This window comes from Trachinotus anak, unplaced genomic scaffold (assembly GCF_046630095.1).
Source record: "Trachinotus anak isolate AG129_WGS33_773 ecotype Australia unplaced genomic scaffold, CSIRO_AGI_Tana_v1 ptg000010l, whole genome shotgun sequence".
Taxonomy (NCBI): Eukaryota; Metazoa; Chordata; class Actinopteri; order Carangiformes; family Carangidae; genus Trachinotus; species Trachinotus anak.
This window is the reverse complement of record NW_027273861.1, coordinates 27,350,666-27,367,805: the sequence shown is the minus strand read 5'-3', so window position 1 is coordinate 27,367,805 and position 17,140 is coordinate 27,350,666. Positions and strand designations below refer to the sequence as shown.

The 17,140-nt window shown below is 40.4% G+C and overlaps 1 protein-coding gene across 8 annotated transcripts; it reads left to right on the top strand.

Moving 5' to 3' along the window:
• Positions 1-411: 411 nt before the first annotated feature.
• LOC139626257 (uncharacterized) lies at positions 412-14,219 on the top strand. Of its 8 annotated transcripts, none has more exons than XM_071486538.1 (5): positions 412-557; positions 673-765; positions 8,152-8,276; positions 8,824-8,955; positions 10,750-14,219. In XM_071486538.1, the coding sequence occupies exons 1-5, from the start codon at positions 536-538 to the stop codon at positions 10,996-10,998; spliced, it is 621 nt and encodes a 206-aa protein (XP_071342639.1). In that variant the 5' UTR covers positions 412-535; the 3' UTR covers positions 10,999-14,219. The 8 variants fall into 8 exon arrangements, 1 of the variants encoding a protein (XP_071342639.1); XR_011692170.1 differs by having other exon boundaries at positions 437-578; XR_011692171.1 differs by lacking the exons at positions 8,152-8,276; positions 8,824-8,955; positions 10,750-14,219 and adding an exon at positions 1,625-1,864.
• Positions 14,220-17,140: the final 2,921 nt, after the last annotated feature.

Sequence of the window (17,140 nt, the reverse complement as noted above, 5' to 3'; positions counted from 1 at the left end):
GGAACTAGACTCAACTGACGCCAGGCTTTGGCAAGTAAACAGAAAAAGCAACAATGATAAACATAATAAATCAAATGCATGCATCAGTACAGGATTATAAATCTAGTTTTTCATTTGGCAGGCTGCAGCGTGGCCATGCCTCTCTATTAAGGAGGTGTCAAGCGTGATAGGAGGGCTCTGCTCCGCCCTTCAGGGAAGCTGGAGCAGCGGTGGCACTCGTTCCCCTGTGTTAAAATGCAAATTGCTTTTTCCTGACCCCTCCGCGGTGGACAGGGAGGGCCTGTAGCTTTCAAAGTGACCTGCTTCCTGCCTCAAAAGGCCGCACACCGTGATGCAGCAGGTGTTGACGGGGCGAGACAGCTTAACTGATAATATCGTCCACGACACCAGAGCAGCCGGCGAAGCAGACAAAAACAACAAAATAAACACACAACCACACGGCGCCTCTTTAACCCTGTGCAGCCAGAGGTCACTTAAGTTGTCAAGGAAACAGAGCTTCATTATTTTCACATTACAAGCTCCTTAAACTTCTCTTATGAAGATGAAGGTGGAGATCGGTCAGTCAGTTACTTAAAGGGGTAAAAACATTTGAAAGTTAAGCTCTAAATGTTACTTCCTCATTGACAAGCACAGGTGTAACTCACTGATTAATCATGGCTGCATCTCATTCAGGTGTGACAGCTGCAGGGCTCCGGTACAGGATGGCTTGGCTCTGTGGACGGCGTGTGACTGATGAGCCTCTGACTTCATCATCATCATCATCAGGTCAGAATCACACTTTCCCATCAGCCTCAGCTGTACTTTGTGTTTAGTGCTAATTAGCAAAACAGTGGTGAAAGTGATACAAATTATACCTGTTAAATTCATTTTCTAATGATTTTAGACGACTTCAACCAGCTCCCACCTCTGATTGGTTAACATTATGCAGCCTGGGAACTTTATCAGTGATCGACCGTGTTCAATGTGTTTAACATGTTTGACTTTACTGTTAATTTTTGAAGGAGAGCAGTAAAGGTCGACATGAAAACATGAAAGAGTTTTATCAAATCACTAATAGACTCTCGGTCTATTTAGGGTTTATTCAAGCAGCATGTCCATTAAAATTGAGTCATTAAAGCCCTTATGTTTAATTCTGTGTTATTACTGTATATCATTAAAATCATTCAGATGACAAGGAGTCACCAGCAATCTTAAAATCCTCCACATAGGTGCTTTAAAGTCAAAGATTTAAGTTGATATAAAGGTAGGTGTATGAGGGATAACTTGATGGATGATAAGAAATTTTGGAGCTTGAATAGATTAAATGTTTAAACTGACCTTGTTCCAGTTCTTTACAATAAAAAATTGTATAAATAGTTCAACTAAAACAGTGGAGAGACAACAGCTCTGTCTAAATGATGTTTAAAAGGTTAAAAATGACACTTGTGCCAAGAAGAAAAGTAAGTAAAGAAAAAAGTATTTTCTGTGAAAGAGGCTTCATGTGCCTCTTCACAGCTGAGAGAAACTTGTTGTTATGTGTTTAAGATTTAACCAGCTGCTGTGAAAAGTTGCTTCTGCTGTTTGCTGTTTGCACGGATCTGTTCAGAGTTGGCTTTGTTTTGATTATTATCTTTTTTATCTTTAGACATTCGTTTATATGATTTCTTCATCAAAGGTCTGTAAACCAGCTGGACATTCGCGTCTTTAACAAACAGAAGATGAAAGCAGCTAATTAAAGCGTTTTTATTTGGAGGAGCTGTGGTGTTGTTGACCTGCTGAGAGAACCTGCAGCTCTCTGCTGAGCTTATAGAACAGATATTTATACATATAAAAAAATCCGTTTCTGAAAATTATAAACAAATGTAATAAATAAAATAAACATTTTTTAATGTATACTTGTGGTTTCTTAAAGGAAATTTTCAACGTTACTCACTTGCAGAGAGTTAGATGTTCAGGCTACATTCACACTAATACATTTTACATGTCCTCATAGTAAATATGTAGCTACATCCAAAGGCTGGTTAGCTTAGCTTGGCTCTAAAACTCATTAATTCACATGTTGTGTTAAGTTTTAAACAGTGAATTGTTGTTTTTACATTTTAATTTAATTTTTGAGCCGTAGGTGGATGTTGATCCCTTTGGGCAGATCCAGGCTAGCTGGTCTCCAGATGTTATGCTAAGCTAAGCTAGCTGGCTGCTGGCAGTGTAGTTTCATATTTAGTGTTCGGGAGAGTTTTGTTGATCTGCTCATCTGACTCTCGTCAAGGAAGCAAATAAAATATTGGATTATTCCTTTAAATCTATGAATTTAATGCCTAAACTCTCCCTTAATTTGCAAGATTGGGTTAATTAGAGCAGGTTAAACTAAACCTTAAATTAAGTCATAAAAACTCTAAAAGCAGATTGAGGTGCACATCAAACATTTGATGTTATAAAGGTCAGATTTGCTTGTTTTTATCCCCTAAAATTTCTGTCCTGATGCACCTTCCACTTGAATCTTCATTTGGAAACTTTCAGGGAATTTTATGGTAAAAATACTTGTGCTCTGTTCCAATGTTAATATGAAGTAAAATAATAAAAATGACCTCGGACTCCACAGTGGTCAGAGTTTACCAGGGATTATAGAGGTGATCTTAAGGTTAGATCATATTATCTACAAACTAATTTCTCCATCAGTTGCTGCACAGATAAAGTGACCTTCCTCAGACGGATCCCCCGCCGCCTGCACAATGAAATATGAAACTAAAACAACATGTTAGTGGGGTGAGCCCAGAGGAAAACTCCCGTTCACAGCAGACTGACGTAAATCAGGTCTGAATATTTCTGGAGCTGACAATCATCTACAGCAGAGGGCCTTTCTGGGCTTCCTCCGCCAGACAGATAAGAGGCTGCAGGAGACAGACACATATAATAAATGTGCGAGTGCTGTGTGTGTGTGTGTGTGTGTGTGTCTCCAGAGACTATTTCTAGGTAACTGCACAACAAAGCCATCATCAGATGTTGCAGAGAGGGACAGTCAAAGAAGGAATCACCACAGGAAAACCAGGATGCAGTGAAAATCACAGGCAGCCAGCGACCACGCAAGGTGCTGGTCCGTCTGACCATCAGAGCCACGTGGGCTTCAGTGTCGTGTCCAAGAACGCCCAGACGTGTGGACGGGAGGAGCCAGGGATGGAAACACCAAACCTGGGATTAGTGGATGACTGGCTCTACCTCCTGAACCCACTGATGATGATAACATTTGATTTGAGATGTGGAGATGCAGCAGCACTGGTAACCATCAGCGTGAGCAGGACAAACACTTTTACACCAGACATTAAAGTCTGTATCTGGATCTCCAATCTTGATAAAGAAAAACTTGGGTGTGCACGCTCAACGCACTGTGAAAGAAGTGCAGAAATTTCAGCCAGACCACTTCCAGAAGTCCAACCTCAAGAAACAAAATCATGACTTTTTAACTTATTGTCTGACCTTGCTCTGAAAGAACATATCTTCTTTCATCTACCTATGAAATGACACTTCACCACTCTGAACCTTGAATCATCAATAAATCAATCAATTAGATCCTTCTGGCCTCTCAGCTCAGAGGAGAAAAGGCTGCAGAAGATGACATTATTTATCTTACGCAGGCGGCGGGGACGACAACCGGCGGCCTGTGCGTCCTGAGCGTCCGGCAGAACCTGCAGCTTTGTCACAGGGAGAAAGGTTAATAAGGACATCTCCTCCTTACCGGAGAGACAGCGCCGTCACTTTGCCAGCGAGGGAGCCTTAAACAGGTCTCCGCCACATGCGGCGCAGGAATATTTTAGAATATTAATTGCACACTTAGTATGCTGTTGTCATATGGCTTTTTATTAGTATTCCATCAACTCAATGAGGCGTGAAAGGGCCAGATGCTGCGTCCTCATCTATCCCACATATAGTCTTGTCTTTTGTCAGTTATTAGTGCAGCGAGTGTCAGTCTGCTCATCACTTCAGCAATCTGATGTCATGTATTTATTAATTGGACCAGTGGGTTTAAAAATGGATTAATAACACTCAGGTCGGATCTACATTATCAAAGCAGGGTGAAGAGTAAGGACACTGTCAGTTTACACCCTACACCTCCCCCTGTTGTCAACACACACACACACACACACACACACACACACACACACATTAGTATTACTATGCTTGCGAGGAATATATTAACTTACTAGTGCTGCAGGGGTGAAGTATTTTTGTATGTAATGTATGTTTGAAGCTTAAATACAATCAGCAGCAGTAAAAAGCTCATGTTAGGCTTTAAACCAACGACACCACAGTCACATGACTTCAGCGTCACCACCACTAAACTACAACCTGTAGTTTGATTCAGCTCTGAGCTCTTCTACAGAAGCCTTTCCTCTGACAGAGTTAGTGACAGTTTGTAGAAACACAGCGAGGCTGTAAAGGTGGACTGGTGAGGAGATCGGTTTTCATGTTGGGACTGATGACGTTTAACGTCCCTGACAACCTCTGCAATCAAGACACAAATCAGAAATCATGACTGGGGTATTTACTGAGGTATTTTGTTCACTGAATTAAATGAGAAAATCTCAAAAAATCTCTGTGTTAACCACAGACCTTATTTCAGCCATCGAACTAAAGACCCAGTCAAAAAAACCAAAAGACCTTGGGACAAGGGAACCAGAATAGCTAACATGCTAACATGCTAACTAATTAATGTGTGCAAAGTGTGTGAACTATAATATGGTGTTCGGGGGGGTGTGCTTTTTTCTGGGGGTGTATGAAGATACAAAAAACTGGAAAATGCATGGCAAAAATAACACTGTTAAAATCACCACCCAAAATTTCACAAATCCTGTTTCCCCCTCCCTCCCCCGTGGTTCGCACCCCTGTTTTCAGACTCATTCCTGCAGCTCTCTGTTACCTGGAGGTTTAACCTTACATTATTCCTTCCTTCTGCAAATCCTAGTGCCAATCATGTTATATATAAAAAGCTGTATTTGTAATGGTATCTCTGTAATAAACACATCTAGATCAACCTCAAAACCTTCAACTCAAAACAAAAAGCAACTTGTGAATCCAAACAAGAGATTTTAGTTCAACACCCAGTGAATCTGGTCTACGCTCCGTGTAAAGGCTTTTTCTGTCTCGGTTCAAAAAGAATAAATTATGAAACACATGATCATCTACTGCACGACGAGTTCAAACCTTTTCCCTGATGAGCTCAGACACGTCTGTATTTTTCTGAAGCGCTTTATTCCTTAGCTCTTTAAATCGTGTTACAGTGGTTAATTTTTAATTAAGCCAGAGGAGAGTCTCTGTTTGATCCCGTGTAGCTCTGGACCATTTGATGGTATTCTACATTTTAAGAAAGGATGGTTGTATTTGGAAAGAAGAAATGATTATCATGTAATAGGACTCAAATAATGTGCAAAGACGTTTTCTTTTTTTGACATCTGACATCTTTTTTTAAACATCTTGTCAAAAATAACATCTTTTTTTTTCATGTTTTTTTTTTTTGCGTGTGTTTATCGGCATCTGTTTATTATATTTATGTTCACTGGTCATTTTTTATGTGATCACTCGTGTGTAGATGCTGGTTTGTGCTGTCTTGTGAAACGAGTGGAGGTCTTCAGTGACGTTAAAACTCTCACACACTGACGTCCAGAGCTGCGAGCTGGTGGCTGAGGGCCAGGCAGGAGGGGCAGCGCCTCCATTTCTCCTTCAACACTGTCACTATCACAAGGCTGCTCGCCTCCTCTGAAAGAAGTGATCGCCATCAGGAGCACATATTTTAATCTGGTGCTTTCCCTCTGATGTTCGCTGTCAGAGTCTGTCTGAATAAATGAAAGAGAAAGTGCTTTTTGTCCAACCTCAATGTGCTGGATTGTGGCACGTTGAAAATACCGTGGGCACGGTTGAAGTATGAGTTTCAGGTTTTAGCAATGTAAGAATTAATTTGTCTCAATTTTATATACAAAACTTTAACCATTTGTATGAAATTTTGTCATAGTTGCTGTGTGAAGTCTTGAGGTTTTGGCTGATAAGTGTTTTATGGGGTCACACTGACCTTGACCTTTGACCTTTGCCCACCAAAATCTACCCAGTTCATCCTTGAGTCCAAGTGAATACAGCCTAAATACAGCTAACATGATTTGTTTTTTATTTAGAGTTTTCAAATATGCAAGAACAACACAACTTATTCCCATAAAAGCTACAATAATACAACACACAGACAAAAGAAGGAGGATATTAAATAAATAAATGAATAATGTCAGTGACAAGTGAGTCTGGTTATTTTAAGGGTTAAATATTGTGTTGTCACTACTGTCTTTCTTTAACTCGTGTTTTATTTGTAATTAATGCTAAATTTAAAAAAAATATATATTATTAAGTAAAAAAAATTGGTTAACATTGAACCATTTCATTAAATTATCAAGCCTGTGTCTCTATCATGGCGACAGTCAGAATAAACTGAAAGATGCACACACATTTCTACACATAATGGTTTTAAAAAAAAGAAACTCTTACACATTAATAATAATAATAATAAACTCTACATAAAGAGACAGAGCAGGTCACAAACAGTCTTTATTTAATTGACCTTTTTTTTCTTTTTTATCTAAATGTATAACCCCTTCCACTTCCACACACACACACACACACACAGTGATGGTGAGAGTCCCTCAGTTCGTTAGAGTTTAGATTGGAATCTGTGGCGCTGTTGGTTGTGGCAGCTGTACTTTATCCCCTGTAGGATTGAAGAGAAGGAAAATTGAAACCACAACCTTTGGACAGCAGACATTTAAGGCCTTGTCAGAGTGAGATAGGGCTCCCCGGCTCTGCCAAACCCTGACGGCCGACTCCATCACTATCAATATCCTGCCTCTTACTCACAGCAGCCTCCCCCTTTAAAACAAAAGAAGATGTGGGGAACAGATAGCAGGGAAGCTTCAGCTCAGGGACAGCAGAGAGGTTAGTCATTTCTGCAGACTGCACCCCGCTTTTCTTAGGGCCGGTTCATGCTGACCGCAGAGTAAACAGTTTTAGGTGACTTCATTTCATAGGAAGGACAGGAGGAGATATGGGTTCAGGAAGGAGGGCACAACATTTTAAAACTTGAGCCGAACAGCCGAGAAATCTACAGAAATAAAATGTAAAGAAGAGAAACTGCTGAAATGAAATGGGAAATCAGTCAGTCTGAGCTACCACACAAACACATGCAGTCTGAGCACACAGTGCATCAGCTGGAAGACAGCATCAAACTATGCACCTGAAATCTGTGTGTATATTATTTAAAATACTTACAGACATAAAGTGCTGCAGGAATGAGTCTTAAAAGGTGGACTTTTTTATTCATTTTAGCACTTCCTGTTCCCTCGTCCTGAAGTTTGTGGGGGTTTTTTTTATCAGTTTTTGGTTAGATGACAGAAGTAAGGTCTGTGGTCAACACAAGCTAAAGACATTTTCAACTTTAATACTACGACAGAAAGAAACATTGTGACCTCTTCAAAAAAGGCCGGATGCTAACAAGTATCTGAATGAGACGACAGAGGTTGTCAGGAACGTTAAACGTCATCAGTCAAACATGAAAACGGATCTCCTCACCAGTCCACCTTTACAGCCTCGCTGTGTTTCTACTTGCTCTCTTACAAACTGTTACTAACTTTGTCAGAGGAAAGGCTTTTGTAGAAGAGCTCAGAGCTAAATCAAACTACAAGCTGAAGTTTAGTGGTGGTGACGTTGAGGTCATGTGACCGTGGTGTAGTTGGTTTACAGCCTAACATGAGCTTTTTCCTTCTATTGATTGTATTTAGGCTTCAAACATCATGAAGTGGAGTCATTAGTGAAGATTATCTGCTGAACAGAACCTGTCAGGATCATAAGAGTCTATTTTCATAAGAGTTTATTTTCTGCAGTAATCCAAGAGACAAAGGTAAAAATCCTGTTGGTTTTTGTGGAGGGAACCAGGGTCACCCCTGCAGCACTGTATTGTTGCTATTAGCAGTGGCTGCAAATAGTGTTTCAGACAATTATCTTGGTTGCAGCCTGATCATTTATTTATCAAGATATTCTTCAGATATGGTTTGTTGGTTTCTCCTGTGACTATAAGCTGAAGTTGTGACAGCAAACTATTTTTACTATTTCAGGTTAACAGTGAAACTTGTTTTTTTTTTTTTTTAGGCCCTGGACCTGGAGTAAGTCTGGACGACTGGGGCTCTGCTGAGCAGGGACGCATGTTTCCTGAAGCCCTCCCCTCACACCAGCCGTCATCCTGCCCCACCTTCCCCATCCACCAGTCACTGCTTGTATGTTTCACATTCAGTAGCTTTACAACGTGTTCAGCTCAGTTGACACTGGTGAAATGCTACTTAAACTGCTGACCAGAGCTCTGAGTTATAGGTTGACATCCCCAGGTAATGATAAAATAATGAAATCAGTGTGTGATCACAGTAAAAACACAAGAAAATTCAGTGATGGTCTTGAAAAACTATGTCTAAAAAGTTATGATGATTATGAAATTACGGTTTATAAAATATCATCTCACTTGGCTCACAGATAATTAACACCTTCCGGCAGAGTCATACACTCATTTTAGTGCATAACTCTGCATTGCCACACAAACAAGACGCAATGCATCAAATTAAGATATTACTGGTTGTGGGATAGATCGTTGCTGTTGATGGATCTGGCTCCGGCACAGAGGTATTGGTGATATTGGTAATATTCCTGGTGGCGAGGTCGGTGACATTCTTATGCAGCTCTGCAGCTCTTTCCATCACTGTCACTAAATTAAACAAATGTGATTGCTGTGAGTGAATCTACATTACTGAATGTAATTTTTTTCCCGTCCAGACATCCTGCTCTGTGAGACTTCGCCGTTTCAGTCCCTCCTGTCATTATCCTGCATCAGTTTCCGGAGCTGGGATGAATCACAGCCTCAGAGGAAACGTGGTCTCAGCTCACGGCGAGGGAGCCCTCATCAAGGTCAGATGTTCATCCACACAAATATAAACTACTGTGAGATTAAACTGCTGCAATCACCACGGTTACATAACTGCAGCACAAACAACAACAACAACAACAACAGTCCTTATCCTGCAGGCACTGATGAATGGCATCATTATGGAGAATGAGCTGGAGCCACATTATGAACAGAAAACAAATCTTTATCTCGCGATTAATTGAAAATGTATTTTCAACTTCCTCCTTCAGCTCGGCTCTCTGAGCACAGATATTGTCCCTCCTCTGAATGTGTACCGGGCAGGCGTGATCACACCGAAATAACAGAACAGGTTGTTAGTTAGTTCCTTTCATCATGAAATATATGAGCACTTCTCTAAATCTGATTAAGATTGGGCAACAAAAACTAATTGGCTAAGGTTATGATTAAAGTTTAAGATCGGCATTATATATTTTTTCAGTGTCACGACATCAGTGAAAACTTTGTCCTGCTGGTGGCACCGGAGAAAAGTCAGGGGGTCACCGGTCATTGGGTTTAACCCATTAAGACCTAAAACGCCCTTTAAAAAATGTTCTAAAATCTAAGCGTTGTTTGAAAACAACCTCTTAAAGGCTTTCTGACAAACGTGACGTTCATGAAAACCTTTATTACTCAGCTTCTGAAGCAAATAGAAACATGAAATAACCATTTTAAGGCACCTCTGACTTTTATTGTAAATCATTGCCTTTGCCTTTGAAACTGGATATGGCTGAAAACATAAGCACGTCGGTCAGCATTCTCGTTTCACTTCAACTTTTTTTTTAGGTTTATTGATTTCTGAAATGTTGATGAATACTCGGGTGAAGACAATAGTTTACAATTAAAGCCAAAGGTTTAAGGTCTCAAATGGGTTTTATTTCATGTTTCTATTTTCTTCAGAGGCTGAGAAATAAAGGTTTTAGCGACAGCGTTGCATCAGGTGAATCTTCACCTGTAGCTGGCAGTGATACTGGCTCACTGTTCATCCCCCCCCCCCCATGTCTCTCACCCTGAGCCTTGACTCACTGGTTAGCAGCTTAGTGGGTTGAAATCAGTGTCTGAATCTTCTTAGTGCTTGTTTTTGTGGTTTACCTCCAGGTAATTACTGTAATCTGCTTCAGTTTCGCTCCCCTGGCTCAGGTCGTTAGCTACTGTCCAAACTGCAACTTCAAAAGCTTTTTTGTGGCTAAAAACGACAAACAAACAAAATACATTTCCCACAATGTATATAGATGTATCAAATGTCCAAGCCTGAAGTTTAATGAAGCATAGACCTGCTTGACTCTACGGCCAGTTCACACCTGAAACACCTGACATTAACATGCGTCACGGCTGATCCAATCACAAATGGACGTCAGTTCACAGCTGGCACTGACATGTGTCTCACATGTCTCTGCCAAGTCTGCTGAACTTAAACCAAAACAGACGGAGTCTGTTCCTTGTTGTGTTTCACACAAACCGAATCGCCCGAGATGCTTGCTGCTCTCGTGATGTATCTCTTTGGACATGGACACGATGAGAACCAACTGAACGAATACGTACTTTTGCTTATGCAGAGGCGTCAGTTGAGTGGGCGGTCCTACAACACGGCCCAGGACACATTCATGTTCACTCTGCTAAAACAATGTGGCCATGAGTGATCGGATATCAATGCATAATCAATACACCTTGGCTGCATTCACACCTTCACTTCGCACCAGGTCTGAACAGGGCCGGGCTGAACCGGGGGGACAGGACAGCCCCTGTCTGTGCAAGCCCCGGCTCCTCCAGCTCACCATTTGTGATAATTAAATTTTCAGAGAGCAGATTTTGTCTTTCTGACGTGTCGAGGGGAAGCTGCGAAAAGACCATTTTCCCCCGCGAGGACTTCTGAGGAGGGAAAAGCAGCAGAAACTAATGTGTTTCATCAGGGAAAACACAGCCTGGAAAACCTATTCAAAACAATTCCATTTGCCAGAGGTTTCCATTATCACATCTGTGATGGAGGACACCGGGAGGGGGGAGGGAGGAGCACAGAACAAATCTGCTCTAAAGCAGAACTGCACTGAGCAATGAAGATATTCTGCCAGAAGGACTGACTTCTTAAAAGGAGAGCCATGGCTTTTTGTCACCAGTGTTAAGCTGCATAAATTTTCCTGATTGTATTTAGATAATCAGCTTAATTAGACATTTACGAAGAATTATCTTACATTTAAGTAAAATCAGCCTCAATTTTAACTGAATGTCATTTAATTTCTGTCGCTGTTAAGCAGAAAACTGCAAGGTCTCAATCAACCAAGGGGAAAAAGATCATCATGTCAAACTGATCGTTAATGTATAATCAATAATAAAACTGAATCAAAACAATCACTTGTGATGTCAGGGAAACCCCCCCAGCATGTTTTTTTGATGCAGCAACAGAACAGAGATCGACTGTTCAATGATTCATGACGGCGGCGGCTGAAGAGCCAGACTGACTTTGCTGAGCAGGGCTGGGACAGGTACCCTTGGTGTCCAGGGGAAGGAGAGAGCACGAGGGGAATGCATTAATGTGGTATTGATCACAGTGACAGTACCATCAACTGAGACGAACAGAAAGGTCGCAGTCACTCACTCTGACTTTACCTAGTGTGTTTGTCCACCTCCAGATCAACACTTCACATCGTTCCTGTGATCAAACTGCGTCTTTCTGTTCGTGGTACAACGAAATCAAAGCAGGATGTCATATTATCACATCCTCCACTTGTCAATGACCCAGAAAAGAGGAATTTCTCATCTCATTTTAGCTTCTGTGCCCTAATATTTTCTTCTGTCTGCAAGACACATATGGTTTGGCAAATTACAAAATTTACCTGATGCTGCTTCTGTCTTTTCCTATATATATATCCTTATATTTTTTTGTCTGTTCTTTTGTGTAATTCTCATCAATGACTTGTGATCCCTCTCATCCAAGTTCTTGAAGCCTTGATGACAAAAGAAAATAGGAAAATAAAAAAATTAACAACTATAATCACCACCTCATGGTTGTTTGCCTCCACCAACCAGTCAAGTTGCAGGAAATACGGTCACAGTCTCCCCTTCCTGAGTTACAGCGTTGAATAATGGCCACAAGTGTTTTTGCAGAACATTATAATGTCACAGTGAAGTTGACCTTTGACCATTTGGATATAAAATATCATCACTTAATTTTATCCTTACAGACATTTGTGTTAAATTGTGTCATAATTAGTGAATGAATTCATGAGTTATGACCAGAAAAGTGTTTTGTGAGATCACAGTGACCTTGACTGTGATGACTCATCCTGAATGTTTGTGTGAGACGTAATGAAATTCCCTGAAGGCAGTCTTGAGATATCACAACACGTTTTGGTCACAGTGATCTTGACCCTTGACCTTTGACCAACAAAATCTAATCAGTTCATTCCTGAGTCTAAATAGACATTTGTGCCAAATTTGAAAGGATTCCCACAAAGAACATCCTGAGATATTGTGTTCACAGGGGCAAACCTGTGTTTTCTGAGGTCACTGTGACCTTTACCTTTGACCTTTGTCGACAAAAATCTACTCAGTTCATCTTTGAATGCAAGTAAAAGTTTGTGTCAAATCTGAAGAAATACGCTCAAGACGTTACTGAGACATCGTGTTAATGAGAAAGGGACGGACGGAGGCAGAAAAATGACTTGAAGTTCTGGATCATGATTCACTTCCTTCATCCCTCAGCAGCTGGAGGTTCAGTATCACACAACACTTGGTTCCTGAGGGGAAAAGTTTTTAAAACATCGACAACAGAAGAATAAGTGAGAGTATTTATGACCGCCTGCTATCTCTAGATATTAATCTTCACCTCATAATTTATGTCCAGCGTCAGTGCAGGATGTCATGTGATGTAGTGAAGCAGGAAGTAAGAATGTGGCCTAGCAAGTTAGCATTTGCATTTTTTGAACCACAACCACCTTATTTCACTGACCACAACTAACTATTTGACCTAACACTAACCAAACTTTAACAGTTGATTCATTGTAATAAGTAAGTTTATTTGTAACCATAATATTTGAAGATTTTAACTGTAACATGCACAGATTGCATGTATTTAATGCTACACACTGAGCGTAACATGGGTTTTTGCATAACTGTTCAATGTAAATGTTCTTGTCTGGTTATGCTGTTGGGTTTAGACTTTGTCTTTCCTGAAAGACCTTGTGATTACATCTCGACCTTGTGTTGTATTTTTTTTCATATCACAGTAAAAGAAATAGTTTTCTTCTTTTAATTTCAACTGGCAAGTTGAAAAGACATAGAAGTGAGTCGTGTCTGCTCCTGTGAGCCTCATGAAGCTCTAATCACTCATCCACCGGAGGAGAGAGTAAACTGTTGGAGCTACAGATCAGTTATTAAACAGAGATGGTTTGGATCATTAGGCATGCTGAGGGGGACTCCCTGTGCCAGATGTGCTGAGCCTCTGGTTCAACTGCGGGACAGATACATCCGAACATTAACTCACAGGCTGACGGCGTCGCTTTATTGCTCATCGCTGAGAGTAATTAGCTCAGCCGTCCTGGAAAAACCCTCTGAGAACTTATTCTGGAAAAAGGGGTGAATCCCCATTAATGTTCTGGTGTCAGGCCTGAGGTGAAAACAGCAGCAGAACAAAACAGTTTCTCTTCACCAGATCGGAGTCGGTGGTTTAAAAAATAGTTCCCTGCTGCAGAATTGAATGTCTGGGATTTAATTCTAAGCTGGTCTGGTAACAAAAACACACCACAGCTGCATTAGCTGAAGCTGAAGTCAAGCCACAGTCACCACCACGTGTTCCCGGCAAGAAACCACGTTCAGCGGCAGAAAACAACAATAGACCCTTTACCTTCCAGATGATGATGAACTAAAACATCTCAACTACAGGCTGAGGCAAGAGCAAACTAATGATCTTTACTTGCCCTTATACCTACTTGACCTTTCTCTGGTTGATCAATTAATTAAAAAATTACTGTTTCATGTGTTAATCAGTATCTTTCCTACATTGTCTCTCGAACAAATCCAACAAAAAAATAAAAAAAAAATCAAATTTATCATTTAAAATAACTAGAACATTAATGTTCTGCTGTGTTGAAGAGTTAAAGGTACAACACAACTTAGCAAATGTTAGCTACCATGCTAACAGCTTACAGGGAGCCACTGTGATGTCACCATGACTCCATCACCAACCTATTTTGTGAACATGTGCAATTAGACTTTGTTGTGCTACTTAGACCTTAAGCTGTTTTTTTCTTCATTTTTGTCCCTGTGCATCCAAAAGATGATGCTTATTGTTTCAAAAAGGCACAAACCACTACTGTTCACAGCAAACCTTAGCTTTTTTTTTTTTTTTTTTAAATAAATAGCTCAGAAAATGCTTAATATGATACAAGGTTAAGAGAAAAATGAGATGAACATGCAGATAAGCATTTATGTTTTTTTTTTTAAATCTGATTTTTGCAGAAGGTTTACTGTAACCATGTACCCTGTCTCAGAAGATTTAAGCAGGTCCTCTTGATTATCAAGCTGTGTATACGATTGAATCAGTGTTTAATGTATCACAGGTCACATCACAGGCAGTAAATGTTTAATAAGCAGAGCAGGAAATGTCTCGGACTCAGTTATGGTCGTTCTGTTGGTGCTGATCCCACAGCGTGCAGCCGCTGCAGCTGGCATGAGGTCGAAGGTGTTCGCTGTGATACAAAAGTTCAAAGGTGAACAGGGAGTTAGTCTTTGCCAAATGTCAGCTGGATCTCCACATAAAAAAAGAGACCACCTGGCACAAGTGAAAGCAGGACACGATCGTACTGAGCAGTGAGATACCTCGACTGAAAACAACTCCGGACCTCAGACTGAGTCAAAACAATCCAATTCATCTCAATATAATAAACACACTTCACGTCCTAAATGTTCGCTCACGTTTCCTCTTCCATTTGGATTATTAAGATCACAATAAAAACCGTGATGTCCATTTTTGAAATTAATCTCCTGCTGAAACGAGATGCCTGCTCTGATGCGATTAAAGCAATGCAAACAGTCGCTGCTCATCACATCAGAGGACGATGATCGTGAGACACACAAATCCAGATTCTGTGTCACCTGGAGCTGTTCAGAGCAGACAGGTGCGGTCACACAGACACAAACGAGCACCGTCGTGCTAACGGAATATAAATCAGAATATAGTAGGTCTGGATAGAAATTGGTTTCTATTGCCTTCACAATCACAATATTCTCGGTGCAACAAGGATGTCACCTTGTCACCTCATCCCTCCACAGACGCACAAACCCTGACTGTCGACGGACGTCTTTCAGTTTCCACATGAGGTGCACACACCTCATTTCACCAGACCTCAGTCACTAACAACACGTGTGTTCGATGGATTCTGTGCTTTATTTGCTGCTGTTTTAATCAGAGTTAATTCTCTATTGAGTCAAATGCTTTTTTCTTTTGTAGAGAGAGAAAGTGAGTCACTGTGAAATGAACACCAACAGTGACGCCTAACAGTTCTGTTTATGAAATACTAATTGGCTACAGGAAATATATTTTGAGACATAAACCGTATAATGTGATCTCATGGGGTTTTGTGACGCGTGACTCGCTTCAGGAGCCAGTCTAAAGTGGTCATTAGAGGAACTGCAGTTGTTGTCACTTCTGTGTTTTGGCTTCATCTCTCAGCCCCTGTAGCTTCCTGCTTCGCTCTTTGCAAACAAATGAAGGTTTGTGTTTGTCTACTGATAGCGGTGGCAAAAATTAGCTGACATCTCCTTGTAGCGTATTAAGTTTATAGATTGATTATGGATCATTAAGGATGAGTGAAGATTGTTGGAAAAATTACAGATGGTGTGTTTTCTGTTTTTTTTCTACCAGTGGACGTGCAGACAGGCAGACAGCGGGGATGTGGATTAATCCTTTGACAGAAAACTGTGATGCTGAACCTCAAAAAACAAAACCTATGTCAAAGCACAGCACATAAAAATTCATAAAAACGTCAGCCTGGCTGTTCTGCTTTAACCGTTTCAGTGCTCTAGTGTATGTTACTGGTCCAATTAGAGAGCAGGCTCCAGTGTAAACATGCGTCAGGGGACCAATGTCCCTTTGACCTACAGTTTGAAGAGGATGCTGTGGGTTTGATAGAGGGCCTTAAAATACATCAGGCCAATTTCATTTCATTGGAGGAAAATCAATATGGCCCAGTGTCCTATTTACCTGCACAATATCCAGGCAGGAATGGAGGAGCAGATGAAGGTTGACCCGTTCCTGACACGATCACACAGATATCCTCCAGATGACTCGGCAGTGCACGAGCTACGAGGCTGGTTTTTAAAATAAAACTGACAATTTGCAAGAATAATTTTGACAAGTCTGATCATGTTGTGTGTGTTACAAAGTTCATCTCTCTCTGACAATATTTGGATTCCTGCAAACTTGTCAGCGTGGAGTCGAACTGAAACAAACACTGACATTTATTTTGTGACGTTATATTTTCGATGCGCTCTTGGTGGAATTTCTTTTTTACAGCTGAAATGATTTGTTGATAAATAGATTAGTTGACAAATAACTATTTTCATAAGTGGTGAATAGTTTCAACTTCACAGATATTTGCTGGTTTTCCTCTGATATAATATATTTATATAAATAATATGAATTATATACTTATATTTTAGTATAGAGAAAGTAACTGACAGTCAATTCTTAAAATAGTTAGTTGCAGCAGCTTGCTACACTGTCTCCGTATTATTAGCACGTTGTAGATCTGCAGTTTTACAGCATTTTTATTTGCATGATGATCTTTCCTCAGTCTACTCTGATCATTTGCACCTTGAAGATTATGAATCCCTCCTGTGTTGCTCCTCTGATTCTCAGTTTTATCCTAATAGACATTTCTTTTGAGGGTTGGAGGACAGAGGGACGTTCATGCTGTAAAGTCTTCTGGGCTGAATGACTAAACGTGACTTAACTATACTAATTCAACTATACTGTTTCTGCAATTGGTATTCAAGAAATCAACATGCTTTACTATTTTACTGGTGGGGAATGAGCCGTGTGCAGTCCCATATGTATATATATAAGATTTTATACTTATTTGTTCTCACTTATTGTTTGTATTTCTTTAAACCAATCACAATCATCTCGGGTGGTGCTGTGAATCATTAAAATGGCTGATTCCCCACAAAGAAAACACCACAAAGCAGCAGAGA